The sequence below is a fragment of the Pelmatolapia mariae genome, linkage group LG13, assembly GCF_036321145.2.
Source record: "Pelmatolapia mariae isolate MD_Pm_ZW linkage group LG13, Pm_UMD_F_2, whole genome shotgun sequence".
Classification (NCBI taxonomy): domain Eukaryota; kingdom Metazoa; phylum Chordata; class Actinopteri; order Cichliformes; family Cichlidae; genus Pelmatolapia; species Pelmatolapia mariae.
In genome coordinates this window covers 10926119-10951580 of record NC_086238.1, presented here as the reverse complement: position 1 = coordinate 10951580, position 25462 = coordinate 10926119, and the positions used below count along the sequence as shown (strand labels likewise).

Below are 25462 nucleotides of genomic sequence, written 5' to 3'. Positions count from 1 at the left end.
CACAAAAAATGCTGTTCCTCAATTTGTCCACTGAATACTTAGTAGTATTGCAGTATTATAAAAGATAACATCAGGACACACAAGTCCATATTTAGCAAAGAGGGCCATTCTTGGGGCTGACTAGCTTCACTGGAAAATTCTAAGAAGCAATGCAAAGGCCATTTTAAATTGGATTAGTTTAGATCAAGAGCATGACCAGGAGACTAAAAGTGACAACACAATCAAAATACCAACATTTGTTTCTTTAAAAAATGTAGCAAAATATCTGAAAAAGTAAGATGTAACAGTGGAAGATGGAACAGTGGAAAAGTCCCATTTACTGATCCAAGTGTAACAATTCTAGTTGTAACATATGGTTGTAATGAAATGAAGAGGAGAAACATTGATGCAGCAATGTATCAAATAAAAACTTGAAAGAACCAGTGACTGCTGAGTGTCACTGATTTTTCAACTTGACTGAACACCCAACTCTTGGCACCCAAGACTCCAGACATGATAAGAAACTCTTTGAAACACCGTCACATATGGCTGGTTATCAGGATTTGCACAAAAGCGGAGTATACGACTATCATTATACTGTGTTTCGTCAGGTTTGCAGTGAAACATTTGATATTAAATCTGAAGCTGGACAAAAGTGAAGTTTCTTCACTGGACGTTTAGGCTTGCCAGATAAGTCAGACATGCATTACTCAGATTTTGTTTTTATTTGTTATTCATAAGATTTTATTCAGTATGTCACACAACCCGTCTCTCATATCAGCTCCTTTTCGTTGTTTTAATTTTGCTCTTTTCTTACAAACACGGTTGCTTAACCTTTTAGTTCTTAAGAATCTCTTTATAAATACATGACTGCTACATTTCAGTGTCACAGGGGTGATCCTGGTCATTTTCCCACACTTTAAAGGGAACTGTTAAGCTTTTCTTTATTTCCTATCATGAAAAATTATACCAATTATTGAAGTGGGTGTTCATATTACAGATGAACAAATAATAAAATCACCATATATACAAATAATCTCTGTAATCTCTGCTGGAAAATAAGGGGGGCTGTTACTAATTTGGTTGCCAGGCACTCAGTAGCATAGCATCTCTGTCCAACTGCTGTTCAAACTTTCTGTTTGTGAAATGCAACCAATGAGAAGACAGCTCAACAAATTATGCAATACTTCTAATAGAGTCCAAGGAAAAATTAAAATATGAAACGGGTATTGATAGCAAAAGATTTTAAATGTGTAATAGCCATTTCAGTAAGCAGTAGCAGCAGTTAAATGTTTTATAGGCAAAGCACAAACAGGTAAAATAGAGACGCAACTGGATTATTACAAATGCAAATGCCCATTAAAGAATTAACTTCTTTACCTTTCTTACATGCTGCTTTCTTACACTATACCCATAAAAATATAATATAAATATAGATAGATAGATAGATAGATAGATAGATAGATAGATAGATAGATAGATAGATAGATAGATAGATAGATAGATAGATAGATACTGTTGAAAAGAAAGCCTAAAGAAAATCAATAGAGTACAATGTACAACATGAAGGTCAGAGATTCTCCACCGTTCACTCCCACCTCGCCCATTGGTTGATAAACGTCATTCTGCTGAGCCTCATTGGTTCTGAAAACCAGGAAGTGGGGGAGTAGCCAATCCAAGAGATAAAACGGTTTGACAGCAGCAAGTGGAGTCGTCTATGTCTCTGGAGTTGGGGGGTATAGATTCAGCATCCTCAGCATCCTTCAAAAAAAAATACTGTAACTAGTTTTCATTGACTGAAGTAATCGGCTGAGACATATCTGTCAGTCATGGCAGCCTACAAATTAGTGCTGATTCGTCACGGAGAGAGCAACTGGAACCAGGAGAATCGCTTCTGTGGGTGGTTTGATGCAGATCTGAGCGAAACAGGTGAAAAGGAGGCGAAGAGAGGAGGACAGGCCCTAAAAGGTGAGGACGAACCGATGTGAAGTCTTCCTTCATTCCGTGTGGTATCACGCTCTCGGCAAGTAGCAATTGCATAACCGCATACTCTGAGCGCACCGGGTCATATACCGCCCCCTGACCGTGTGCAGACGTGCTGAGGCGATGCTTTTATGTGGCTGCGTTGCAACAGAAATAATAAAGGCCTGTAGAGCAAAGAGAAAATAAACCTGCAAAGTAATGTATTTAGTTACATGTTCATGCAACTGGCTCTGTCACCCAGCTTCAATCAGAAGACCTCATTTTTATACAGCTCAATAATAGCTAGACTTCTGAGCCCCAAGTCATTTTTCCGTGCAGTCATACCAAACAGCTATCATTGTGTTATAATTAGATGCTTTTCATTGTTATATGCACCATACCTTTTACTATGAGGTTGAGAATTTTTGACTGCAGAAGCATATTGAAGACATCACCTTGAGCTCTGAGCAATCCTAAATGTAATTTCTGCAAGGCCTGCGATACAGGCTTCTTATCTCTCTCTATACCATCATTGGCATTATTCCAGGTGTTATTCTTAGACAACAGAGTGAAGAAATGTAATAACTACACAACTATGCAAGTATTCCTGTAGAAATATATATTTTACCAGACAAAAAAACCCCTCCAGTTTCTCCCACTCTATGAATCTCACAGATGCTAGCTTTGAGTTTGACATTTGCTACACCTCCGTGCTGAAGCGGGCCATCAGGACACTGTGGCTGGTTTTGGACAGCATTGACCAGATGTGGGTGCCTGTTCATCGGACATGGCGGCTCAACGAGCGTCACTACGGAGGCCTGACGGGGCTAAATAAGGCAGAGACTGCTGCCAAGCACGGAGAGGCTCAGGTGAAGATCTGGAGGCGCTCATTTGATATCCCACCTCCTCACATGGGTCCAGACCACGACTACTACACTATCATCAGCAAGGTAAGATATCATATTGGCACTGCATGAACACAATCAATGAACTTTGCTGACGTCCGAGAGAAACAATGGTTTTGTACATATTGACTTTCTTAATCAAGTATCTCCAAACAAACTTAACAAAAATGAGCCACGACTTAAACATATCTCTGAATTCAGGCCTAACCAGCTGTATAAGAGAAATCAGCAGAAATGGCACGAGTGTTTAGAGAGAAAATAGTGGATTTAATGTCATGTGTCTCAATCTTTTTGTCTCCAGCATACTTAGCTTAAATACCACAACAGTGCAAAAATCAAGCATGGCCACCACAGAGACGTAGTAGATTACTATTTGCCAGTAGGAACCTTGCTATTGCTTAATACTAAGTTCAGTGTGAGTTAATGTATGACTGAAAGAGTTCTTCTGCGTTCAGGTTCAAAGTTCAAGCCAAGGTAGAAACAAATTTCTCATGTCTTCCTTTCTATTTTTGAATAGCTAGGTTTCATTTGACGTAGACGTGACGTCGACGTAAAGCGCGAAATTTGACTGGCGGTCGGAAGTGAAAAAGATAAGCGCAAAATCACAGACAGACAGTACGCAAAATGCCTATGTCCTGTTGTGTTTACGGATGCTCCAGTAGGTCGACCAGAGAAACCGATAAACGGTATTTTAGGGTACCAAAAATAGCCCAACGAAGAGGAGAAAAATGGAAAATTCTAACCGAAAAACGTAGGAAAAAATGGATTTTAAATTTACGTTTACAGTCGGGAGGAGCAGAGTCTGCCAATGCCCGTGTCTGCAGCGACCACTTCGTCAGAGGTAATGTTATGTTTGCAAACGAACTTATTAGCATTAGGTTGTCGTTAAATTCTCGTTTACTTAGTGCTTTTAAGTTAGTAGTCTAATATTGACTTGATTGGGACTATAGGCTGCCCAAGTGCTTTGGATGACGAAGAGTCGGAGGACTGGGCTCCGACGGTCAATCTCGGCTACGAACGAAAACCCAGATCGGAATCGGCAATTACCCAAGTCTTCAGAGGTGTCTCGTTAGACCTCTGGGAATGGTTTACCTTGAAACAAACAACTGTCACTCTAACGAAGTCCTAAGGATGTGGCATGTTTGTTGACGTTAAAGCCGCTACCGCTAACTGTTAGCGTGTTTAAGATAAAGCAATATAAGAACAAACACTCACCCTTGCAAACACCAAACTGTATCCATCACGGAGACGTTTTGTTCCAAGGTTGTGGACCCACCCGCTGACAAAAAAATTGTACGCCTCCAGACTCTTGAAAGCTTTCATTTGCTGCCTAGTGTAGTAAGAAGTCTGGAGGACCAAGTAGTTGGTGATATCCACAGCCTCGATAGTAGGCAAATCCTTTACTTCTGTGGTGTATTCGGACATTTTCAAAGAATACGGATCACGTCCGATATATTTTTTAACTATCTGTTTATATCTCTCCCGAGAAACGGGGTCTAAAGTTGCACAATAGCTGCTCTCCTGACTCTCCACAGTGTCCTCCATGTTTACTTCCGCCCTCCACTCAAAAATCGCGCTGCCTCCGCACGTCATCAGAACCACGTGACCGCAACCCAACTATTGTAATATAAAAAATCATGTGGGTTTTTTTGGTTTTTTGGGTGGGGGGTAAAATAAAGCTTAAGATGCTATCTCAGTTTTTTTGTTCTGTTATTTAGTTTGCACAATGAAGTTGTCATGTTTGCAGGATCGTCGTTATGCAGACCTGACTGACGACCAGCTTCCTTCCTGTGAGAGCCTTAAGGACACCATTGCACGGGCGCTGCCCTTCTGGAACGAGGAGATCGCCCCTCAGATCAAGCAGGGAAAGCGGGTGCTGATCGCCGCCCATGGAAACAGTCTGAGAGGGATTGTCAAGCACTTGGAGGGTGAGTAACACTAAAGCTTCACTTAGACTTCTGCAAGAAATCTACATCCTAACTGATGATGTAACCAGAAACTCCTTTTATCCCTACACCACAACCTTTCAAGCAATTCACGTCGTAGTATGCATGTAGTTACATTTCTCAGGAGGTCACGTAGAAGGTTGCAGCGCAGGGTTAAAATGGGGTTCTGGTTATGGTGTAAGTTACAGCATAGATCTGATGCAAAAGTATGAGTCACGTGGAAATGTTTTAAAATTCAGAATTTGACTTGGTAGGTTCACGAATATATATATATATATATACATATATACATATATAGATATATATTCATGCTTTAATGTTCAAAAAACACATTATTTTTTCATACTGTTCATTGCTTAATCACCTCTACTCACTCTCTGTCTGGAACACCCATCATGTACGATATAAAACAGCCACTGTGATGTTTTCCATTGTCATTGTTCTGTGAAGATCCTGTTATAAAGGCTTGAGCTGAGCATTTTCAATGTTGCCATCTGAGGATCGAAGTGTGAAAAGTCACACTCACTGGCTAGTAACTTCTGTTTGAGAAGCCTGAGTGTCTTTTACGTTCCTACTCTAATAATGACCATAATTTACAAATGGACTTTATATGTTATGTTTATGTATTTGATTGAAACTAGCGACTGAGCCCAGAAACACATCAAGAAAGTGTTTACTGAGGTTACAGAGCAAAGAAGCCAGGGGCTGTTTTCCCATAAACATAAGTCTTTTTGTAAGCATGGGGGCCACCGCCCCCCCCTTCAGAAGAATGCACGTTTAACCCTTTATTGACCAAGATTCATACAAAATGTTTCTTAGGAACAGTTGAGTTTTCTCTCTAGCCCAAATGCTTGAGAGGAAAGGTGATGTGAAGTTCACATGGAGAAATCTAGGTAGCTGGTTTTTCTTTTTTTTTTTTGTTTGTGCTCAGACAGCATAGCCTTGTGAATCCATTATGACACCATAATACATTAAATAAATCAAATCAATTTATTTATATAGCACTTTTCACAGGATAAAAACCACAAAGTGCTTCACAGTAATATAAAAACAGAAATACATAAAATACATTAATAATCAAACATACAGCACAAATCTAACTAAAAGCCAATCTAAATAAATGAGTCTTAAGCTGCTTTTTAAAAGAATAAATACAATCAAGGCAACGTATTGATGGAGGGAGAGCATTCCACAACCTGGGCGCCACCGCTCTAAAAGATCTATCTCCTCTGGTCTTAAAACGAGTTCGTGGGACTACCAACAGCCTTTGATTTGATGATCTCAGGCTGCGAGAGGGAGCGTGGGGTTCTAAAAGATCAGAAATGTAGGCAGGGGCATCACAAATCAAATATCCCCATAAAGCTCGTCTTTTCTTCTTTCCACAATCATTTGAATTTTGTCTTTAGCATAAACAGTTATGCAGTTACAGTCATTTTAAAGTTAAGATACTTCTGCATTAGCTTTACATTTTCAGCACAGACACCATCCCTGTTATTTATACTGTCTCTGCACTTCATTTTAGCTCCTTTCCTCCCCGTGTACCTTTGATGATGAGTTTTGGGTGTTCCACTTGTTGGTTATTATAAGCTCCTAAGGACCAAAAGATAAAATAAGCAGACATTAATGAGGAAATATAGCTATAGCTAAAAGCCTAGGCTAGAGGAAAAAAACAAAACAAAACAGGATATGGTTATACAGAGAATTGGGGAGTACCCTGTAGTCAATCACTCTGTCAGCAATTGCAGAATATCTGTACAAAATGACATTTTGACTGTTCTTTTTGTAGGAATGTCAGATGAAGACATCATGGAGCTGAACCTGCCAACAGGGATCCCTATCCTTTATGAGCTCGATAAAAACTTGAAGCCAGTAAAGCCAATGCAATTCCTTGGAGACGAGGAGACTGTACGCAAAGCCATGGAGGCTGTTGCTGCTCAGGGAAAGGCCAAGAAGTGAAAAACACCATGAAAGCTCCCTTTGTGTTCGATGGAACAGGTTGTCCCTAACAGCTGGCCTCAGATTAGTGTTTCCTCTAAATCCTGATTTATTTTAAGTTGTAATATGTGATGAATATACTGTAGTTTGCTGTCTGTTTGTACAGTACAGGGGAGCAGTAGACAGTAAATGACTGATAAACATTAGAGCCATGGGGGGCATGACTTTCAAGAGATTGTAAATATTTTTGCCTAAATATTACATTATAATCTTATATTATAGCCTTTACAGTGCAAGTATTGAAAGAGAATTAGCAATGCCGTCAAAAAAGACAATAACTAGAATATGTAATTTATATCCTTTTGCACTAATGACAGAATTATAACACTTTGTTTTTGTTGTTACATGAAACAAGTCGTTGGCTGTGACATCGTTAAAGCAAATGGCTGTGATATTTGAATGCCTTTAAATAGTAAAAAGGAAAGATTTTAGTCTTTCCTCCATGTCTTTCCTCCAGGAGGAAAGATTTTAGTCTTTCCTCCATGTTGAGGAAAGACTAAAATCCATGTATCCATTTTATGCTGCAGGCAATTCCAAGGTTAGCAATACTATTTACATGAAGAGATGAGGTCTCTGTTGGCCTCACATACAATACTTCTACTTTATTTTGGTGAGAGACTGGCAGCGGTAAAGAAATTATACCTGTTTAGATGGCATTGTTATTTCTCTGGGTGACCTAGGATACTGGGATATTGTAGGATATTAGAAATTAATTTAAAATATAGATTTACTGTATTTTTTTTACATAAATAGTACCACCAAAGTGTACAGAAGTTATTTTCTAGGTCATTAATTTCATACTTTCCACTAATAACGGGATGTAATTTTACAATCTCTTGAGAGCAGGATGGGATGATAAGGAAAGACTAACAGTCCTTTTCTCTTATTTTGCTTGTCTATGATTGAAATATATGCTGTCTCCTTCTATGTTGTTGCTGTCTGTGTTATTTGTTGACATTTTGAATGGTGCTATGCTGTGTGTTTTGCACCATACATGTGATCAATCCACTGTTTAGACAATGATATTGTGACAAATGAATTATAGGAATAAAGATAAAAGGTCTAAATTTATCATTGCACTTGTTAATGTGTTTCTTTCTCCTTATCCTATTCCATCAGCTGACCCTGCAGCTGATTTTAGACCAGCTAAAAATGTGTGAAGTGGTACAAGCAGTTATTAGTTTTCGGGGGAAATTACTTTTTCACACAGTGACAGGTAGGTCTGGGTGGCTTTTTCCCCTTAATAATTGAATTTAGATCTGCATTTTGTATTTACTTGGGTTATCTTTGTCTAATATTAAAATGTGTTTAATTATGTGTTTGGTATGTAAATGTAACAAATATCCAAAAGTAAAATGAATGAAGCATGAAATCTTGGTGGTGGTCAAACCACAGTTTTGACTAAACTCATGAAGGAGAGAGTATTTTTTGTCCCAAGGGCATATTGTACCTGCAAGACATTTTCCAGAAATAACCACTTGTCATGATGACCTCGAAAAAAATTAAAAATGACAGGGTGGGTTCTAATAGATGGATTCAGTTCTATTTCGGAAGCACTGGGAAAAGACTTGGGGAAATAGTTTGAACATCTACAGAAAGAATTCTTTTAAAGTGAAATACTTTTGAACTCCAAGTCCCATGATGCAGTTCGTGTTGTCTAAGCGGTTGCAAGCGGGAGAGGATGTTTGTAGCACCGGGATTCACCAGTAACGTGTTATTGCCGCCGTATGTAGTTGCAAACAGACTTCCCAGTCCTCAAAATGAGGAAAGCAACAGAAAACCAAGGAGACACTCGGTATGAATAACTGCTAACTCTGAAGCGCAATGTACCGGTAATTTGCACGCGCGTTAGCCAGCTAGCTAAACATTACTTCCTCAAACGACATGCTAGTATTTATTATGCATTTTATTATTCGTTAGCTAGCAACAGAAAGACGTTTATGTAGGTTCTAAAATAAAACGTTAACAGATGGCTTTGTTTCTTCTTAAAGCGAGTCCTACACGACGCAAGGAACTGACGCTAATGAATAACGCTGTCATACTTAGCTTTCTTTTTCTCTAGCTCCTAGCATATTGACAGGTAATAATATTTAACGGTTAGCCAGTTTGTTGACGTCTGTTTGGGACTGAGGTTCTCAAGCGACACTGCTAGGTGATGTTAATTTGAGGCGATATGACATTTTTATGTCAAAACAACATCACGACATGTCAAAGCGTCAAACTATTTGATCTCATGTAGTCACCTCACGTAGCATGCCGTTATTGGTAGCCATTAGCCAAACAGAAATTCTCTAGCAAGTGTCTCCCTTTTGTTGGCTGTGGAAGGTTAACTCGTGTTTTGTTGGACGTCTTCTTTTTCTAATTTTTTTGTGTGTGGGGAGAAAAAAACAAAAACTGAAGTTGCGTCATTGTCGTCGGCTTGGTGACCGGACTAACTTCAAACGTTAATAGAAACATGTTGAGTTCCCATTTCTCTGTCTTTTTTGCAGCCCACTTGAAGCTTGCTTCTCACCGAGAAGTAAAGGTGAGTCGAAGTGACAGGTCGAGTGTTAATTTTCATTAAAATAACCTTGTACTTGAACCTGCTCCGTGAGACTTTGCCTCTCGTGTGTATGCTTTTACTTACTGTGCAATAAAGCACTCGACTGTAATGTTTATGATGTAAGTTTTTGTTTGTTTCTTTTATTATATAGTCTCACTTATTGTGCAGTTTCATGCTGTGGGACTGTCAATGAGCAGTTAAATCAACAACTAAGCCAACCAAAGCGTCAGATAGTGCTTTGGGTTTTAAGAGGAATCAGACACAATGAGAAAAATAAGTTTGGCAGAGGGAGATCTTTTTGGCACTCTTGTAAAAGCTAAACACAAGAGGGTAAGCTAGTCATTACTTTTCTCTTAAAACAAATTCAGACCTGTAATTTAAAAAAAAACAGATGGATAATCCTTAGTAAGTACAGTAAATGGGTAAGGTGTAATGTAACAGATTCTTCAAAAGACCATAATGCATGCATCATATTTCTTCTGTACCTTAGTAAAGGACCTTGTTGTTGAGCAGCGCTCCCTATCCAACACATCTTTTCACCAGGAGACTCCAATGAAGCCTTCTCAGGTCCCTAACCGGCTTTCTAATCCACCACCAAGGAGAATGTTGCCAATTCAGGCACCTGAGGTGTGCTACAGGGACAGAATTGGTCCACACTGGCAAAATCCTCATCCCCCAGGACTAATCCATTCATCAGGATTTAATTCAAGCAATTCACTTAATCTTGGTTCCCCCGTGGAAAGACCTTATTTCATGCCAAAGGAAAGGTTGTGTCTTCCAAAACACTTTGGTCAACCTCCAGGGCTTGTGCCAAACAATCCAGGTACCATTAGGATGTCATCAAATCCCCCAATACCAGGAGGCCATCAGCCAGGATCTTTTGACACATTTTTACTTCCAGTGGCTATCAACCAATCACCATCTTCCCACATAGGCCGAGATCAAGTGACTGAATTCAAGGCTTCTTCATCCAGCTCAGAAAGTAAAACTGTAACAACACAAAGACAAGAATCAGATAAGGTATTGTTTCATCTTTTTTCATATGGTCTTAGGTGAAACTCAGAGTTTGTGCTGGTCGAGTGTTTTTATGATAAATATGATTATGATTAGTTATGCTGAGTTGATGTGGCTCTTAACATTTTGTTAGGCTCAGTCCAGTGATGTGGGATATTCTATACCTACGGTCCAGCTGCACAGACCATCTGTGAGTGTTACAACCCCATCATTCAACTACAGAGCACCCAATGAAGTTCACCCACAATCCCCTTCACACTCACAAGGCTGGTATCCTAATATCAGCCATTGGCCCTCGCAGGGCTACCATCTCCATCCAAAACCCCACTCATCCGACAGTAGTCGTTTATCCATCATGCATATCTCTGTAGCCTCTTCCCAGGTAAAGTTTTTATATCTTTAATAAAACAAAGTTTATTTCGAGTTTTGAAATCATGATGGATGCTTTCTACTTGTCCAGTCTTATGCCAGGCTGGTCAGGCTGAGAGCTTTTCAGTACTTGGTTGGATTGAGGATAGAAGATGACATAGCCAGCCTTGGCAACATGACTTTTTAAAATCAATGATTTAGCATTATAAACAGACTTAATTGCCATTTTTTTTCATCTTACTATTTAGCCATTTCTAAATAGAAAATGGTTTTTAATTTGCCAGTAGGAAGACATGTCTTATTAACATGTTACTGTATGTTATTTAACACAGAAGTAAGGCAATTTAAGAGCACCTTTTGTCTTACAAACAGTGAGAATTTGTTGCCACTTTTCGAGTTTGCAACACTACCATAATATCTATTTTTAAACCTGAATCAGCTATTAAAATATTTGTGAACAAAATCAATGCTGAGTCTAACTATGATTCAAATTTATGAAACTGGCAATAGTTGGAAGGTCTTTAGCTGAAAACCCGACCTGTTTTCACACATGAACTGTGGACATTGTCAAGAGATTCGATTTTTTTGATATGGGCTGGTGTAACCCAATCTCACATGTAGCACAAAACAGGAGATTGTCTGCATCTCTTTGGTTCTTATTACTGTAAATATTATATATTTATGTTATGTATATAAATATTACATTTGGTTTAGGCGAGGGGTGGCAGAGCATGGAAAGAAAACTGAGCACTCAGTTTACGTAGGACAAACTGGCTATTATTATAAATTGACTTTATAAAATGGAACTGGCAGGTTAAAGACAGTTATTTTCCTGATTCAGCTGGTTTGATTATTTGTTTCTTTCTCGTACAAGTTCATTGGGTATGATCTAGAAAAGTTTAGCACCAGAGGGCATGCAGAAAACAGCTTTAAATAAGTTAAAGTGTATTTACTAGCTATTTATTAAGTCTGTTTATTTAAAGAAATAATTTCTGAAGTGGTTGTTACTTGTTTTGTTTTTTTATAAGATAAATTGCATAGCCACAATGTTATTGCTGTTCAAATATCACTTAAGTAGATCGCTAACTATTTTTTCTTTTTTTTGTAGAGCCAGCAACAGGAGCAAACACCTTCAAGTGAAAAGTTAATTTCAGGTAATATTGTAATTTAAAGTAAATTCTAAACTTTCAGATAGGTTATCTGTTTGGCAGTATTGCTTGTTAAGTCCTATAGCTTCAATACACTGAAAATATCACTGACCTGCAGGTAATGTGGAATCTCTTAAGTCAGGCCCGCCCCCTAGGGGGGGCGCAGAGCCATTGCAGGGGGGGCGCGGTATGAAAAGGGGGAAAAAACAAAACAAAACGCTTGGACACTGCTAGCACGGGGCACCCTCACAAACGCAAAGCAGAAGATGAAGCATAGCTGAATATGTTTCCAAACCAACTTCATTCTAAGCCAAAGACTAGAAGATATGGTGAAACATATCTTCCCTTTGGTTTCACCTGCACAAGTGCCAAGGTAGGTCTCCCCTGCAGAATTGGTTTTCCCTTCGTGGGGAGCACGCGCTGGGCTGTTCAAATCACGGACAAACAGTATCCTACATTCTTGATTTTTGGTTCACAAACACTTCTCATAATGACTAACTACTCCTGACATTTTGGAGATGTTAGCTCTTTATACAGTAAAGTTACAGTGGGATACAAATAATATCAGGCTGATCCTGCCAACGATTTGTCCCTCGGTTCAAATCACGGACAAACGGTATCCCACAGCTGTTTATGTTTTTGAACCCATTTTGCACAAAGAGGCATTTTTTTTTGAAAAATGTATTGATAGCAATGTTGAATATTATTACACAGGAAAAAAACAACTACACGTAAAATAATTACACCGTGACGCCTCTGCCTTTCTAAATGGAGGGACAGTAACTGCGTGTGTGTATGTAAGCGTTTAAAAAACTGAAGATGGTCAGATTAACAGTAACAGTATTTTGTCTCTATCTGCCATTCTGCAATTCATCTCATGTAAACAATAACGTGGCGCACAGCGTGACGTGAAAAAAGGCATATACCTTTGATGTTGCGTGACGAACTCTGTATTCCTCGTCCACACATAAACGCAAAAAAGGAGTTTTAAAAAAATCTCAGTTTTCGGTGATTCGAAACGCCGTTTACGTGTGGGGGCGCGAACATTTTTCTTGTAAAACAAAGGGTGGCCTAGCAAAAAAAAGTTTGGGAACCACTGTCTTAAGTGATGAAAACAAATTGTACTAGGCTGACTGTATGGTTGGCATGCTGCAGCAACGTTATTATTATTATCATCATTTGTACAACCCCTAAAGTATTATCCCCCTCCTCTAAAATGTACACTTGGCATAAAGCAGTTAGGCAGGTAATTTTCACCTGGCATTCACCAAATCCAAAGTTGTCCTATGGGTCAACTGGTCAACTGCCAGATAGAGAAATATGATTTGTCATTCCAAAGAACATATTTCCACTGTTTCACGGTCCAGTGGTGCATGCTTTACATCACTCTGATTGTTGGCAGTGTGTTTGATGACATAATGCTTTCATGTCATTAAAACCTGTGCCATACTATGACACTCCGAACACACAGTACTTGTCCTGATGTTCATGTCAGATGAGGTTGTAAAACTGTGAAGTTACTGACAGTTTGCATCTATAATGCCTTATTTTCCTCAGCACCCACTCTCTAACTTTATGTGGTCTGCCACTTTGTGGTTGAATTGCTCTGGTTTGTAAACGCCTATACTTTGCAATAGTCCTACTTACAGTTAATCATAGAATATCTAGGAGGGAAGAAATATCCCCACCTGACTTGTTGCAGTGGTGGCATCCCATTACAACAGATGCTTGAATTCAGTGAGGTCTTTAGGTTGACTCATTCCTTCACAAATGTTTGTAAAGGTAGACTGCATGACTTGGTGCTTAAGTTTTTACACCTGTGGCAGGGATTGAAAACCTGAATTCAAAGTTTAAGAAGTATGGCTTTAAAAAAATCCCCTAATCCTGATCTGTTGTCACTATAATTTGTGCTTCAGATGTCCCTTTAGGAATTTCTTCATGCTAAAAACAAAAAATATCACCTACTCTTCTTTATTTTCATGTGACATATAGAGCTGCAGTAGATATTTTCACGATTGATTTGTTGGTTGATTTAAATATTCAAAAAAAAAAATATATATATATAATACTTAGGGGGGAAAAGTGTCCATTGCGTATGTGGTTTTGTCTGACTGCCATTTGTGACTCTAAAAAAATTGTAAATTTGAAAGCCTGGAATCATAAAATGTATAACCTTATCCTTTAAAAGAAATGAGTTTATTATCTGAATAGCTGCCAGTAAATTTCTGCAGTTGCAGACTATCATTCTTTTGTGAACAGATTGAGGTATATTTATCTGATGTGGGTAGTAAAACCTTTTTAAAATAAAGTTAAAACTATCGTAAATTCTGGTCATTTTGTAGACATTAGTGAACCCTGAATATTGTTCAAAAGAAAATATCGTCTTTTTTTTCCTTTCTCCAGCAGTGGACTTGAACTTCTCATCACACAAGAGGCACAGCGAGTATGAATATGGTTCAGAGAATGCCAAGAAACCATGTCCTCAAGGGGCAAACTCAAACAAAACGGAGACAACAAAACCCACTGTTCCCACTGCACTTGCACCTCAGCCGTCAGTGATGCATTCTTCAGTGTCAGCAAACCAACACAAAACCACAGATGGCTATCTACTTACAGAACAGGCATGTGGACAGTTAGCATGCTCAGAGCTATCATCTACTGTCGGACCTTCTCAGTCATGCTGCAAGTCATCATCGCATAAAGAATGTACAGAGAAAATAACATCAACAGGTGCAAAGGAATCATTTATAAATTATTCTCAGAGTCATGTACCACAGTTAAAGGAAATGAGATCACATGTAAAGCCAAATGAGGGAAGTGTGAAAAAGACAAGTGAGCAAAAAAATAAAAGGGATAAATCAAGCACTTTGTTCAACTCTGATGTTCCTCAGAAGGACACTACTAGCTCTTCACCTGCTGAGTTAGGCAGTCACCACTCTGGTTTTTCTTCTAGTAGTAGCTCTGTCAAGACCCCGAAAAGAAGTAATCCCGGAGGAGAAAACAGAAAACTCAGCAGTAGCACTCACAAATCAACCTCAAAAACAAATTCGAGTTTTTTGACTGGTCGGACAGGAGAGCGGAATAAAGCTTCTCGTTCACGAAGACCTGTAGCTTCTTATGATGCCAATGATCTTTTCACTCCTGATCCTGTGACTTACATTGTTAGCTCCTCAAATAAGACTGTAAAACCCAAGATAGATGGGGAAACAAGCAAAACAACAGAGAAAGGTTCATCCAGCATTGCAGGAAGCTCCAGCAACTCAATTACTGAGTCCTCTTGTGAGAAACCTCAAAACTGTAAAGTAACCGGTCCTCTTGAAGCATCGTCCACTTTACCTAACCCACTAGGCAGTTTTCCAACTGTAACGTTAACACGGGTAAAACTGGAAAACTTAATAACACCTTCTCCTCGAGATAAGGACAGCAAAAACAGCCCCATCCCTTCTTCACACAGGCAGCTTAAGGGTGACCAAAATCCATCTCTCCTCTGCAAAAAAATGAGTACAGGTGCTGTAGAGACTGACAGTGCTGCTGCTGAACAGACTTCTACCTCCAGTTATTGTCAGTCTCTACCACTGAAGGGGCAGGAAAGTAAAGGTGATAACAAGCAGATAAATGAAGAGGATCCCATAGATGTGGAGCTGGACTTGGGGCTGAGTTTTGCAGTAGATGTGGATCTAACCCAGAGCTCCCATAGCAGTGACGATGAGCAGCTACTTTCCTTGGAGGAGATGATGGAGCGTGCTACTAAACCTCCAGATACACCTGAGAAGGGAACATACTCAGAACCTAGTCCACCTAGACGTCTGAGCTCTCAGTCAAAAAATGTAAGTAAAATGTCTTGGTCTTTGTTGTACGCAAAGTTGTTACTGTATGAAAATAAGCTTGCTGAGCTAAAGGACAGTAAAACTTTATTTGGATGTTAACTATCACATGTTGTTTTCCACAGCAACCATTTCAATCCACAACAAAGTCAGGCAATTACAAGAACAATCTTGACCAAATACTGAAGGAAATAAATAACAATAAAAAGTGAGTTGTTCATAAAGTTTCACTGCCATTTCATTTTAAGAGCTACAGCATCTTCATGAAACTCTCTGCATTTTTCACTAGATCAAAAGAGATTGAGAGACAACTGCTAACTGCATGTGAAGAGGACCTGTTGAAGATAGCTGAATATGAAGAAGCAGAGGAGAACCGAGAGGAGGGCATTTCTTCTGAACAACAGTAAGGCACACAAAGACATGCTGACACTTTATATTTTGTCTCTGGGGAACCGTGTTTTCACGGTAGTTAGCTAAACTGTGAACTGCTCGAATTTGTTTACCAGGGAGTTCTTGCAGCGGTATTCATTGATGTCTGCTGCAATCAAAGAAGTCCCTCCAGGAGAAGAAGTGTTCAACCTGGAGAAGTTTGGCCAGATCTTTGACCAGGATACATTACAGCTCAGGCAGTGCCTGGTCAATCCACAGGGAACAGCACAAAAAACTCTTCTGTGGTGAGCTGAATTTCTGTGTGTAAAAATGAAAGGGCAACATTTGTTGTACTTTTGTACTGAAAATTACATATACGTAAGTAATTATTGTTTGGAGTGCATGATATTTTGATGATCTTTTGAACTTTTGCCCAAATACTGCATTAGCAACAATTGTTCATCTATAATTTCTTTAAAGTTGTCTTGAATACTAATTGGACAAATTACATTGAATTAACTTCTGAGGGCATTTTTGTTGCCTCAGCTTTAAAGGGTAAACTGGCCTTCCAATTCAGCTAGAAACTTAGCAGAGAAGCCCAGACTTCCCTCTCCCTGGCCACCTCCTCCAGCTTGTCCAAGGGAACACAGAGGCATTCTCAAGCCAGCCAAGAGATATAATCCCTTCAGCATGTCCTGGGTCTGCCCCGTGGCTTCCTCCTGGTTGGACATGCCCGGAAAACCTCACCCAGGAGGCATCCTTGTCAGATGCCCAAACTGCCTTAACTAGCTCCTTTCGACGTGGAGGAGTAGCAGCTGTATTCTGAGGCCCTCTCAGATGGCTGACCACCTCACCTTATCTCTAAGGGAGAGGTTAGCCACCCTTCAGACAAAGCTCATTTCTGCTGCTTGTATCCGTGATCTCATTCTTTCCATCACTATCCAAAGCTGCAGCACCAGTCTGCTGATCACCTACTCCCCTCACTCGTGAAAAAGACCCCAAGATACTTTTTTTTTTTCTTTATTGCATAGATGCAGTGAAGACCGACAGGAAATCGGAGGGAAAAAGAGAGGGGGAGACATTCGGCAAAGGGCCACGGGTCAAACAAAAAACCAAACCAAACAACCTTTATTTGTCACATACACAATTATACAGAGTACAACATGTAGTGAAATTCTTGTGTCCGAGCTGCGGACAGGCTGCAGACATAGCCGCGCCAATCCAGGGCTTGGATTTTTTTTAGCATGGGGGGTCTAGCCAGGGCCCTTACTGGATACCGGGTGGGAGTCAAACTTGTGACTCCTGCTCATCCAACTATAATAATCCAACTAGATACTTAAACTCCTCCACTTGGGGCAGTAACTCGTCCCTGTCCCGGAGTGAGCCCTCCACCCTTTTCGGGGTGAGGACATTGGCCTGATTGTGCTGACTTGCATTCCCGCTGCATACCGCTCCAGTGCCACCACCTGATGAAGCCAAAAGAACCGTGTCATCTATGAAAAGCAGAGACAGGGTTTTGAGACCACCCAAGTGGAAGCCTTCTGCCATTTGATTACACCTAGAAATTCTGTCCATAAAAATTATAAACAGAATCGATCCAACACCCACCAAGAATGAGTCCGACTTGTTGCCGGCTATGCGGACCAAGCTCCTGAAATGGTTATTTAAGGATTGAATGCCTCGTAGAAACTGGTCAGACACCCGATACTCCTGCAGTACCTCCGACAGAACATCCTGAGGGACCCAGTCGAATGCATTCTCCAAGTCCACAAAACACATGTAGACCGGTTGATTTTTTTTCTTTCTTCTTTTTTTTTAAATTTAAATTTAATGTCAGCAACCATGTAAATCTACCTCTACTTAAAAAGAGGTTTTATGAGTCCTGTATAGTGTATCATGAACAGAGGATTCACAATCTCTTGAAAATAAACTGTTAAGTGGGTCCCAGAAGTCACCAGATCTGTTTGCAAAAAACAATAACAAAAACACACAAAGTTAGCAACACTGAAGTTAAGAATGGTAGGAGGAGTAGGCATGTGGGAATGATTATGGTAGGGTATGATGTGGAGGGTTAGGGAACATGTGGAAGCCTAACCACTGGTCATTATAGGACAGCTACACAGAGCAGATAGTGAGAGCTCTCATCAATAAGAAGCTTCTATGAGACTCGTTGTTTCTTGGCTGGAGAGTGAAGTGTAGCCTTGAGAATCACTCAAAGCTCATTTATGGCCCTTTGAGAGCTTGTGTGTACTTATTGTAGCTGAGGAAGAGACTCTTCGGTGTGTAACTGTTGGGTTGGAGTGTTACAGTCTGTCTGTTGAACTATATAAAATATAGTTAGCAGTGAGCTCGTGTGTAATTTACTGAGACTTATAGAGTGTGTTTTCTTTATGTATGATGTTGTTTTTTGGGTTTCAGGTACGCTTATTAATCTTGCTACTTTTGATAATTTATAATATTATTATCAGTATTATTAGTATTAATATATGTTCACAGTCTCTTCCTGAGAGTGAGGAATATGGCTTATTAATTTAATACTGAATATTGAATCAGTACTGTATCTGCAGATACCCAAAGCCATGATATGGTTATGGAATTCAGAAAAAGTTGTATTGGTGCATCCCTATTGATGGTTCAGCTTTCTGTAAGAAGTAATCATCCAATAACACTGCAGCTACGGGCATTCTTTCAGTGTGACTATTACTGGGCTCTGTGCTAATTTTAGTTTTATACATTATTGACATTTTTCAGACACTGCTGTTGACCTCCAATGGACATCACGGATGCTTTTATTATCAGCTGGTTTGACTGTAGGATAACTCTAGTGCATGCTGTTTGTTCCCCCAAAAAACAAAGCTATGAGGAATCTTCAGAAGCATGGGAGATATTTTTGAAGTATGCACTAAGTTAGCAACTTGAATAAGGTCAGGTAGAGGACCATTTTTGGCTGTGGTGTCAAGTTCTTCTGAGTGCCTCTGTGTTGGCTTTTTAAATTTCAAACACCAAATTCTTTGCATGAATGACTCATTAGTCTGGGGGAACTCCAAACCAAATACATCCTTTTCCTGCATAAACACCAAAAATCTGATAACAAGTTTTGACAATAACATAAAAAAAGAAATCTGTCTTGTATACCAATAGCATAAAAAAAATACACAAGTTTAAATTAAGACCTGGAACATTGGTCTTGGCTTGTTATATTTTCTACAGCAGCTTTACTCTGTGCTTGATGTTGATTAGATTTGTCAATAGTGTGCACTGTACTACAGAGTGGAGTGACAACCTTTACACGGAGGATGGAAAGGCTTTTTGTGTACGTACCCTAAGGCCACAATGTACCTTTTTCATAATCTAATATGGAGCCTTCCGATAAACTTCGCTGAGGACATTTTACTCTCAGGGTAATGAACAACAAGTTAGGTCCTGTCAGGAAAAACTACATTTTGACCTGAAGGCACTTACTAAAAAGGTAAATTAGCACAGTTAGTCCTATCCAACACACTGCACTCAGGGATGTATTTAAGTTTGCACACTCAGTTTTCCTAAATAAGGAATAACTTTGATCTTTCTCTCCACTTACACTCTCCTGCTTTACATCAGGTCCAGCCCAGCTCAGCTGCGATTGCATGTGAATATCGGATTGTTTCAGGAAGCTTATGACTCTAGCTCACCCTGTCCAGCTCAGGTTACCCGTTTCCTTTTCAAGGTAGGTCTGACACATCCCCACACTGAGTTTGCTGTACAAATGTTTAAGTTTGGGCAGTAATTCTTTGTCGATCTCATCAGATGATGTCAGTCCATAGTGAGAGGATGATATCTGAGAAGTTGCTACAGGCCCTCTGTGATATTGCCTTGACTGCTGCTTATCAAATAGGTCGGTGCTGTCCTTCCCAAGCTTTTGGTATTTTGTCTTTAAAATGTACATAGTGTTGAAGTTCTTGGTGTGAATACTTCCACAGTGAAATATGGAAACCAGCAGTTTAAAGTGTGGGTTCCCAGTTTATCTGATGTGACGCTGGTCCTGATGAATATGGGAGTGCCGTTTGTTAAACTTTTCCCTTTTGAGAATCTACAACCTTCATTCACAGAAGGAGATCTGCTGTGAGTGTCATCACCATATGACTCGCTCATTCCTTTTGTTACCTTCTATATAAAACTATAACACGTGAGCTGAAAGTTGTTTGTTTGGTCACTTTTTAATTTAAAGGAGTTGAATTCTTCTCTGTTTCTGCAGGGAGGACGTCTACATCAAAAGTGATAGTCCCACCCACAACAAGGAAGAGACCACTTTCCCTGAACACAACTGCAGTAATGTTTTAAAGGTAGTATATGATGACATTTGAGAGCTTAGCAGATTGAGTACAACTCCACCACTCATTGTTTTGTTTTTTAATCTTGTTTATAGTACCTGTCTTACTGCATGGGTCTGTGCCCACGTGCATACAGCGACAATGAGTTGCTGTTGCTCCTTACTGTAATGAGTCACATCGGCCTGGAAACGCGGCTCATCCTCGAGTCGAGTGTGGCACTGGAGCCTCTGCTGTGTAAAATTGTCAACAACATCAGGGATTGGGACGCTCTGGTCAGTGCATGAATGTCATTGTCTGGCTCTTTATTTCCTCACATTTCAGTTTGGCATATTAAAGCAAACAGTTTTCTTGTAGCTGTTGTGTTTAATCATCCCCTAAGTGGTGTATAGTATGGTTGTTCCTTATGAAGACATGTAATTAATCTGCTTTAGAATATTAACACGTTCTAAGAATTAGCTCAGTGTTCTCATTTTATACTCTTTACATTGACTCCCAACAGATTTTAGGATTTGTTTCATAATTCTTGCATTAAATACAAAGCACTAAACGACCAGGCTCCAGATTATTTATCTCAGCTTCTTCGCTTGTATGGCTTAAAAAAACTTTATTTACTTCCTTTATGTCTTTAGCTACCAAAAATCTGCCTGGCTCTTACTGATTTGACAGATGATCACCACAACATGTGCCTATTAGTTCATCTCCTGCCTGACAACATTCGTGGAAAGTGAGTCTTTTTATCCTTCTTTTTTTACTCATATGTACTTAATTTCTAGATATGCTGATTTTCTGATTATTTATTTATCTGATTCTTATTTATTTATGCATTTATATACACAGCTGAATCTAAGAAATTTGTCAGCCAGCAGTTGATGGAAGTGAAAATGAAAGGGCTTAGATACTTCATGTATCAGCATGTCTTGTTTTGCTTGTGATATAAGATTTACCGTCCCATAATACAGCACTATAACCTACTATGCTCTGAGCTACAGAATAGCATGAAGGCATGTAAAAGTGAAATAAAGTCAGTATGAAAACATAGTATGAAAACAAATACTTTCATCGTTTTGTAATTTTTTTTCACAATACCATACCATTAAAAAGAAAAATGTTCTTTTTATGTTTGCTTCATTTGGACAGAGAGTTGCGCCGACATCTAAGCCTGTGCATGATTTCTAAGTTGTTGGATGGAAATTGCAAATACAAACCTGTGGAAAGAGAATTTCAGGTAATCGGGTTAACTTGTAACCTTTGCAGTTTCCTTTAAACCCAGCGCTTGAAACACTTCTCACATGTAATTTTACATTATGTACAGTAATCCATTCATCCTCAGGGTTGTGGGGAGTTTGAAGCCTATATGCACATTAAATATGTAAATCCATTTAATTAATAAAGTTTGGTTTTTGTTTGGTATTTAGCTCTCTAAACTGAGGCCATACCTTCCCCGCATGCAACCTTCCTCCCTTTTCCGACACATGACGAGCACCTCTGGCATGAACCAGAAAGATAAAGAAGAAGACCTGGGCACACTAGACCAGCAGGTGATCATTTTGTTACAGTCTGAATTGCAAAGTATTCCAACCTTGAGTTCGTTTTACATCTGTAATAACACCTGGACATCGTTCTGAACATGATTTTTCTGACCCAAGATCCTTTTATCATTTCTTCCAGTCCTACTACCTGTGCTATAGCCTTCTGACATTAGCAAATGAAGCGTCCAACTTTCAGTTTTTTCCCGCTCACCAAAAGGTGAATTCTTTTTTCCAGTCTTATCTGATTTTAGATGTTATTGGCCTGATTTTGATTGAATGTTTAAACCCTTCCCTTTTTTTTCTGTCCCTCAGAAGCAGCTGCTGTTTTTGTCAACTGAGCTGGAAACGCATGTTAAATGTGACATCAGGGAGAGTGAAAAATGTCTTTATCGCAGCAAGGTAAGCATGATTTAACAAGTGTGTGTTTGTGTGTGTGTTTTTTTGCAACTCAGAAAATAAAATCTACAATACTTTTAACCAAATATGGGAGCCGCTGGTCCAGGCCTATGCAGTTCAAAACAATTTTGAATGATAATGACTTGACTAGTCATTCGCCAGTAGCTTGTTAGCAGTAACACCAAGCAGACAGAATATCAGTTATTGCCCCTCAGCTGTAAAAGGCTGATGGGATATTTTAATCGACATTGCGGGCAGGTGGGTAGACACTTAACTTTTTAAATGCGATAACTCAAAAACGGGGCAAAATAGAAGCTTCAAATTGATACCAGAGAACAAGGTGACATCGGATTTGGAAATTGATACAATAGGTGTGTCTACTAGGACATTGAAGGGAAGCACTGGTGGTTGCCAGCATTTTTGCATCTTTGTCATCAGATTCAACTTGTTTTAGATAGACCCGAGATCACAAGTAAATCTGATGCTTTTTCCCCCTTGTATTTAAGTTCCTAATTTCAAAAATTTGCCCCACAGTTAATGCATTAGCAGTTTTCGCTTTCCTCCTATTGGCATCCTTTTTCTCCAAAATTAAATGTTTCAAGTTTAGTTCATAGATAACACTGTACACAGATCTGTTAGTCAAGATATCAAAACTGCTTAATAGCATTTCACAGATTAGCAAACAGTATAGATGAGGCTAGACCTAATAGACAGTCGTAATATATTTCCAGATTGGGAACCCGTTTAACTTGCTGAAACGCTATGCCAGAGACATCTGTACTACTTTATATTTATATTAAATATATTCATATGAATCATCAGAAATATCAACAAATCATTGCAAGTTTATTTTCAGAGGTTCTGATAAATGAAATTTACAGTGTGCTACATAAACCTGTATGAGAGCTCTTGCCTTCCTCTTCTCTCTCCAGGTGAAGGATCTGGTGGCGAGGATCTACACCAAGTGGCAGATGCTCCTTCAGAGGACAAGGCCTCTCGATGTACAGTAGTCACACACATTATTTAAATAATTTCTTTACAGGATGTGTTTACTTTGTCTGTTAAAAGATAATTTTATAATCTTATTGGCTATGCTGGTCTTTTCCCTTCTCTAGGATAAACTGTATGATTATTGGCAGCCTGGGGATACTTTGGGGTACAGCCAGGAGGAGCAGGAGGATGAAGATGACACTGCAGAAGAGGAGACTGTGGTGGAAGAAGAAGTAGAGGGGGATGAAGAGGAAGATGGAGAAACAACTATAACTGAACAGAATGAAGCTGTCATGGTTGCTGAGGAAGAAAAAGATGCCAGGGTGGAGCCAGAAGAAGATACGAAACTTGGTGAGACAGAAAAAGACACAAATGTTATTGCAGCAGAAGAAGGCATGACATTTGGTGAACAAGAAGATATGAACACTGCAGAGACGGAGGAAGACATGAATATTGATGAGGTGCTAATGGAGGAAGATGTTATCCCAAGTGACATAAGCAAAACAGAAGGGGAAAAAGAAACGGTACCTGGCAATTTAAACCAAGTAGTGCCTGAGACGGATCCTCAAGCACCCTTGGAGTCTGAGGGAGTGGATGAGCAAGTGGCTGCTCCTAACATAGAGCGTGTTGATGAGGACACTGAGACTGAAGCAAGAAAAGGATCTCACCCGGCACCAACAGCTGGTTTATTCTGATAGAGATGATCAGTTTTCAAGGCTTTAACAGCCATTGCCTTATGTTATGCTGAATTTGCACTATTTACCAGACCTCTTTTCCTAATGCCAAAAGGTTTGAGACTTTCACAGTGATTTTAAGGCAAACTGTGTATTTACCTCAGTCAGTGAGGTTATGTTTTTGTCGCTTTGTTTGTCTGTTGGCACATTAGGCACAAGCTTCCAGGCTGATGTATTTTTATGAAAGTTTGTGGAAAGATGGAGCATTGGTATATTAAAAAATTCATTGTTTTGTTGTTTTTTGACTGCTGCATGTGTGCATATTGTTGTTTTATTGTTAAGTAGCCAAATATGGAAAATAAACTTTAAGTTAAATTTATTTCTTGTCTCCATAAGCAGTGCCAGACAAAATGTCCACCCACCAGTGTTTACAGTATTATTATGTTAGTGATAATCTTTCTAATATGCAGATAAGTAACAGTGAGAGGATTTGTGGAAATATCCATGACTTGCTAATGTAGCGACAGATTAATGAAATGATTTCATTTGTTACCAGCAGCATATTACAAAAACACATCCTTTTTTCACAATTATTTAGTTGGAAGCATGAAAAATGCCAAAGCTAACACATTTTCACAGGCATAAAAGAGTGCTATTTGGCACCATCAAAGTGATGCCAAATGGTATGCACTGTGTCCTTTAAAAATCTGGGCAAATGTTGGACAAAAAAAAATGTTAGGAAGAAACTGTACTCCAGGTAAACAAAATCTTAAAGTCATGTTCTTAAGAAATAGGAAAACATTCAACAAGAGATGTATCTGGCCCCTCAGTTGATCCATTTACTCATCAGAGCTCTCATCAGAGATGGTCTTGTCAAAATTGGTCTAATTAATAACACAGAAAGGTACAGTCAGAAACTCCATACAATACTATCCACAAAGCATCAGATTCATAGTTGCATCATTTTTCAGCATGACAATAATCCCAAACAGTGCAGTAAAAGCACAGCTGGATGGAAAAACACAAAAGAACGATCATAGATTGGCCTCCCCAGAGCCTGGACCTTAACATTGAAGCAGTGTTGGATCATTTTGACAGACAATGGAACAAAAGTCAGTCAACATCCAAACAAAAGCTTTGAATGTCCTTCAAGAAGCCCGGATAGTTATTCTTGAGGACTACTCAAAGAAATTACTACAAAGCTTGCCTATGAGAGTTCAGGCTGTGCTGAAGAATAAAGGTGGTCGTACTAAATACTGACCTTCACGCTTGGCTTTTGTATAAACTGTTTTTACCTTATGTAACGTAGTTCCATGTATGTTCGCCTATGTTTAAATAAATTACATGTATATCCCATTTTCACAGTGAAATAAAATTAAAAGACTTTTGTACAGCATTTTAGTTTAATTTTATATAAGCAGTATTCACAAATTTCTTTTCTTGTCAGAATTATCATGGTCAAATATTAATCTAATCAAATATAGAACTTGTGTAAAGGTGTAAATCAGTG

At 39.2% G+C, this 25462-nt stretch overlaps 2 protein-coding genes across 5 annotated transcripts; both read left to right on the top strand.

The window, feature by feature from the left end:
• The first annotated feature begins 1652 nt into the window (after positions 1–1652).
• LOC134639867 (phosphoglycerate mutase 1-like) lies at positions 1653–7858 on the top strand. Its single transcript, XM_063491368.1, has 4 exons — positions 1653–1947; positions 2617–2891; positions 4594–4774; positions 6579–7858. Exons 1-4 carry the CDS (start codon positions 1809–1811, stop codon positions 6746–6748), a joined length of 765 nt encoding a protein of 254 aa, XP_063347438.1. The 5' UTR covers positions 1653–1808; the 3' UTR covers positions 6749–7858.
• Positions 7859–8449: 591 nt separating this feature from the next.
• On the top strand, positions 8450–24252 carry slf2 (SMC5-SMC6 complex localization factor 2). Of its 4 annotated transcripts, none has more exons than XM_063491366.1 (21): positions 8450–8582; positions 9277–9311; positions 9820–10349; positions 10477–10533; positions 11821–11866; positions 14264–15687; positions 15810–15892; positions 15974–16087; positions 16191–16358; positions 19654–19759; positions 19840–19927; positions 20013–20154; positions 20288–20375; positions 20459–20635; positions 20993–21087; positions 21501–21588; positions 21779–21901; positions 22032–22109; positions 22205–22291; positions 23221–23289; positions 23404–24252. In XM_063491366.1, the coding sequence occupies exons 1-21, from the start codon at positions 8548–8550 to the stop codon at positions 23971–23973; spliced, it is 4203 nt and encodes a 1400-aa protein (XP_063347436.1). In that variant the 5' UTR covers positions 8450–8547; the 3' UTR covers positions 23974–24252. The 4 variants fall into 4 exon arrangements, with proteins under 4 accessions (XP_063347436.1, XP_063347434.1, XP_063347437.1 ...); XM_063491364.1 differs by having other exon boundaries at positions 10477–10725; XM_063491365.1 differs by having other exon boundaries at positions 8512–8582; positions 9873–10349; positions 10477–10725.
• The last annotated feature ends 1210 nt before the right edge of the window (positions 24253–25462 follow it).

What these genes read in the sequence shown, in the direction of transcription:
- LOC134639867 (XM_063491368.1), top strand. Translation starts at nt 1,809, where the DNA reads ATGGCAGCCTACAAATTAGTGCTGATTCGTCACGGAGAGAGCAACTGG. An exon ending in AGGAGGACAGGCCCTAAAAG is followed by an intron (nt 1,948 to 2,616) that starts GTGAGGACGAAC and finishes TGAATCTCACAG; the next exon opens with ATGCTAGCTTTGAGTTTGAC. An exon ending in ACTACACTATCATCAGCAAG is followed by an intron (nt 2,892 to 4,593) that starts GTAAGATATCAT and finishes TCATGTTTGCAG; the next exon opens with GATCGTCGTTATGCAGACCT.
- slf2 (XM_063491364.1), top strand. Translation starts at nt 8,548, where the DNA reads ATGAGGAAAGCAACAGAAAACCAAGGAGACACTCG. An exon ending in TGGGCACACTAGACCAGCAG is followed by an intron (nt 21,902 to 22,031) that starts GTGATCATTTTG and finishes CATTTCTTCCAG; the next exon opens with TCCTACTACCTGTGCTATAG. An exon ending in TTTTTCCCGCTCACCAAAAG is followed by an intron (nt 22,110 to 22,204) that starts GTGAATTCTTTT and finishes TCTGTCCCTCAG; the next exon opens with AAGCAGCTGCTGTTTTTGTC.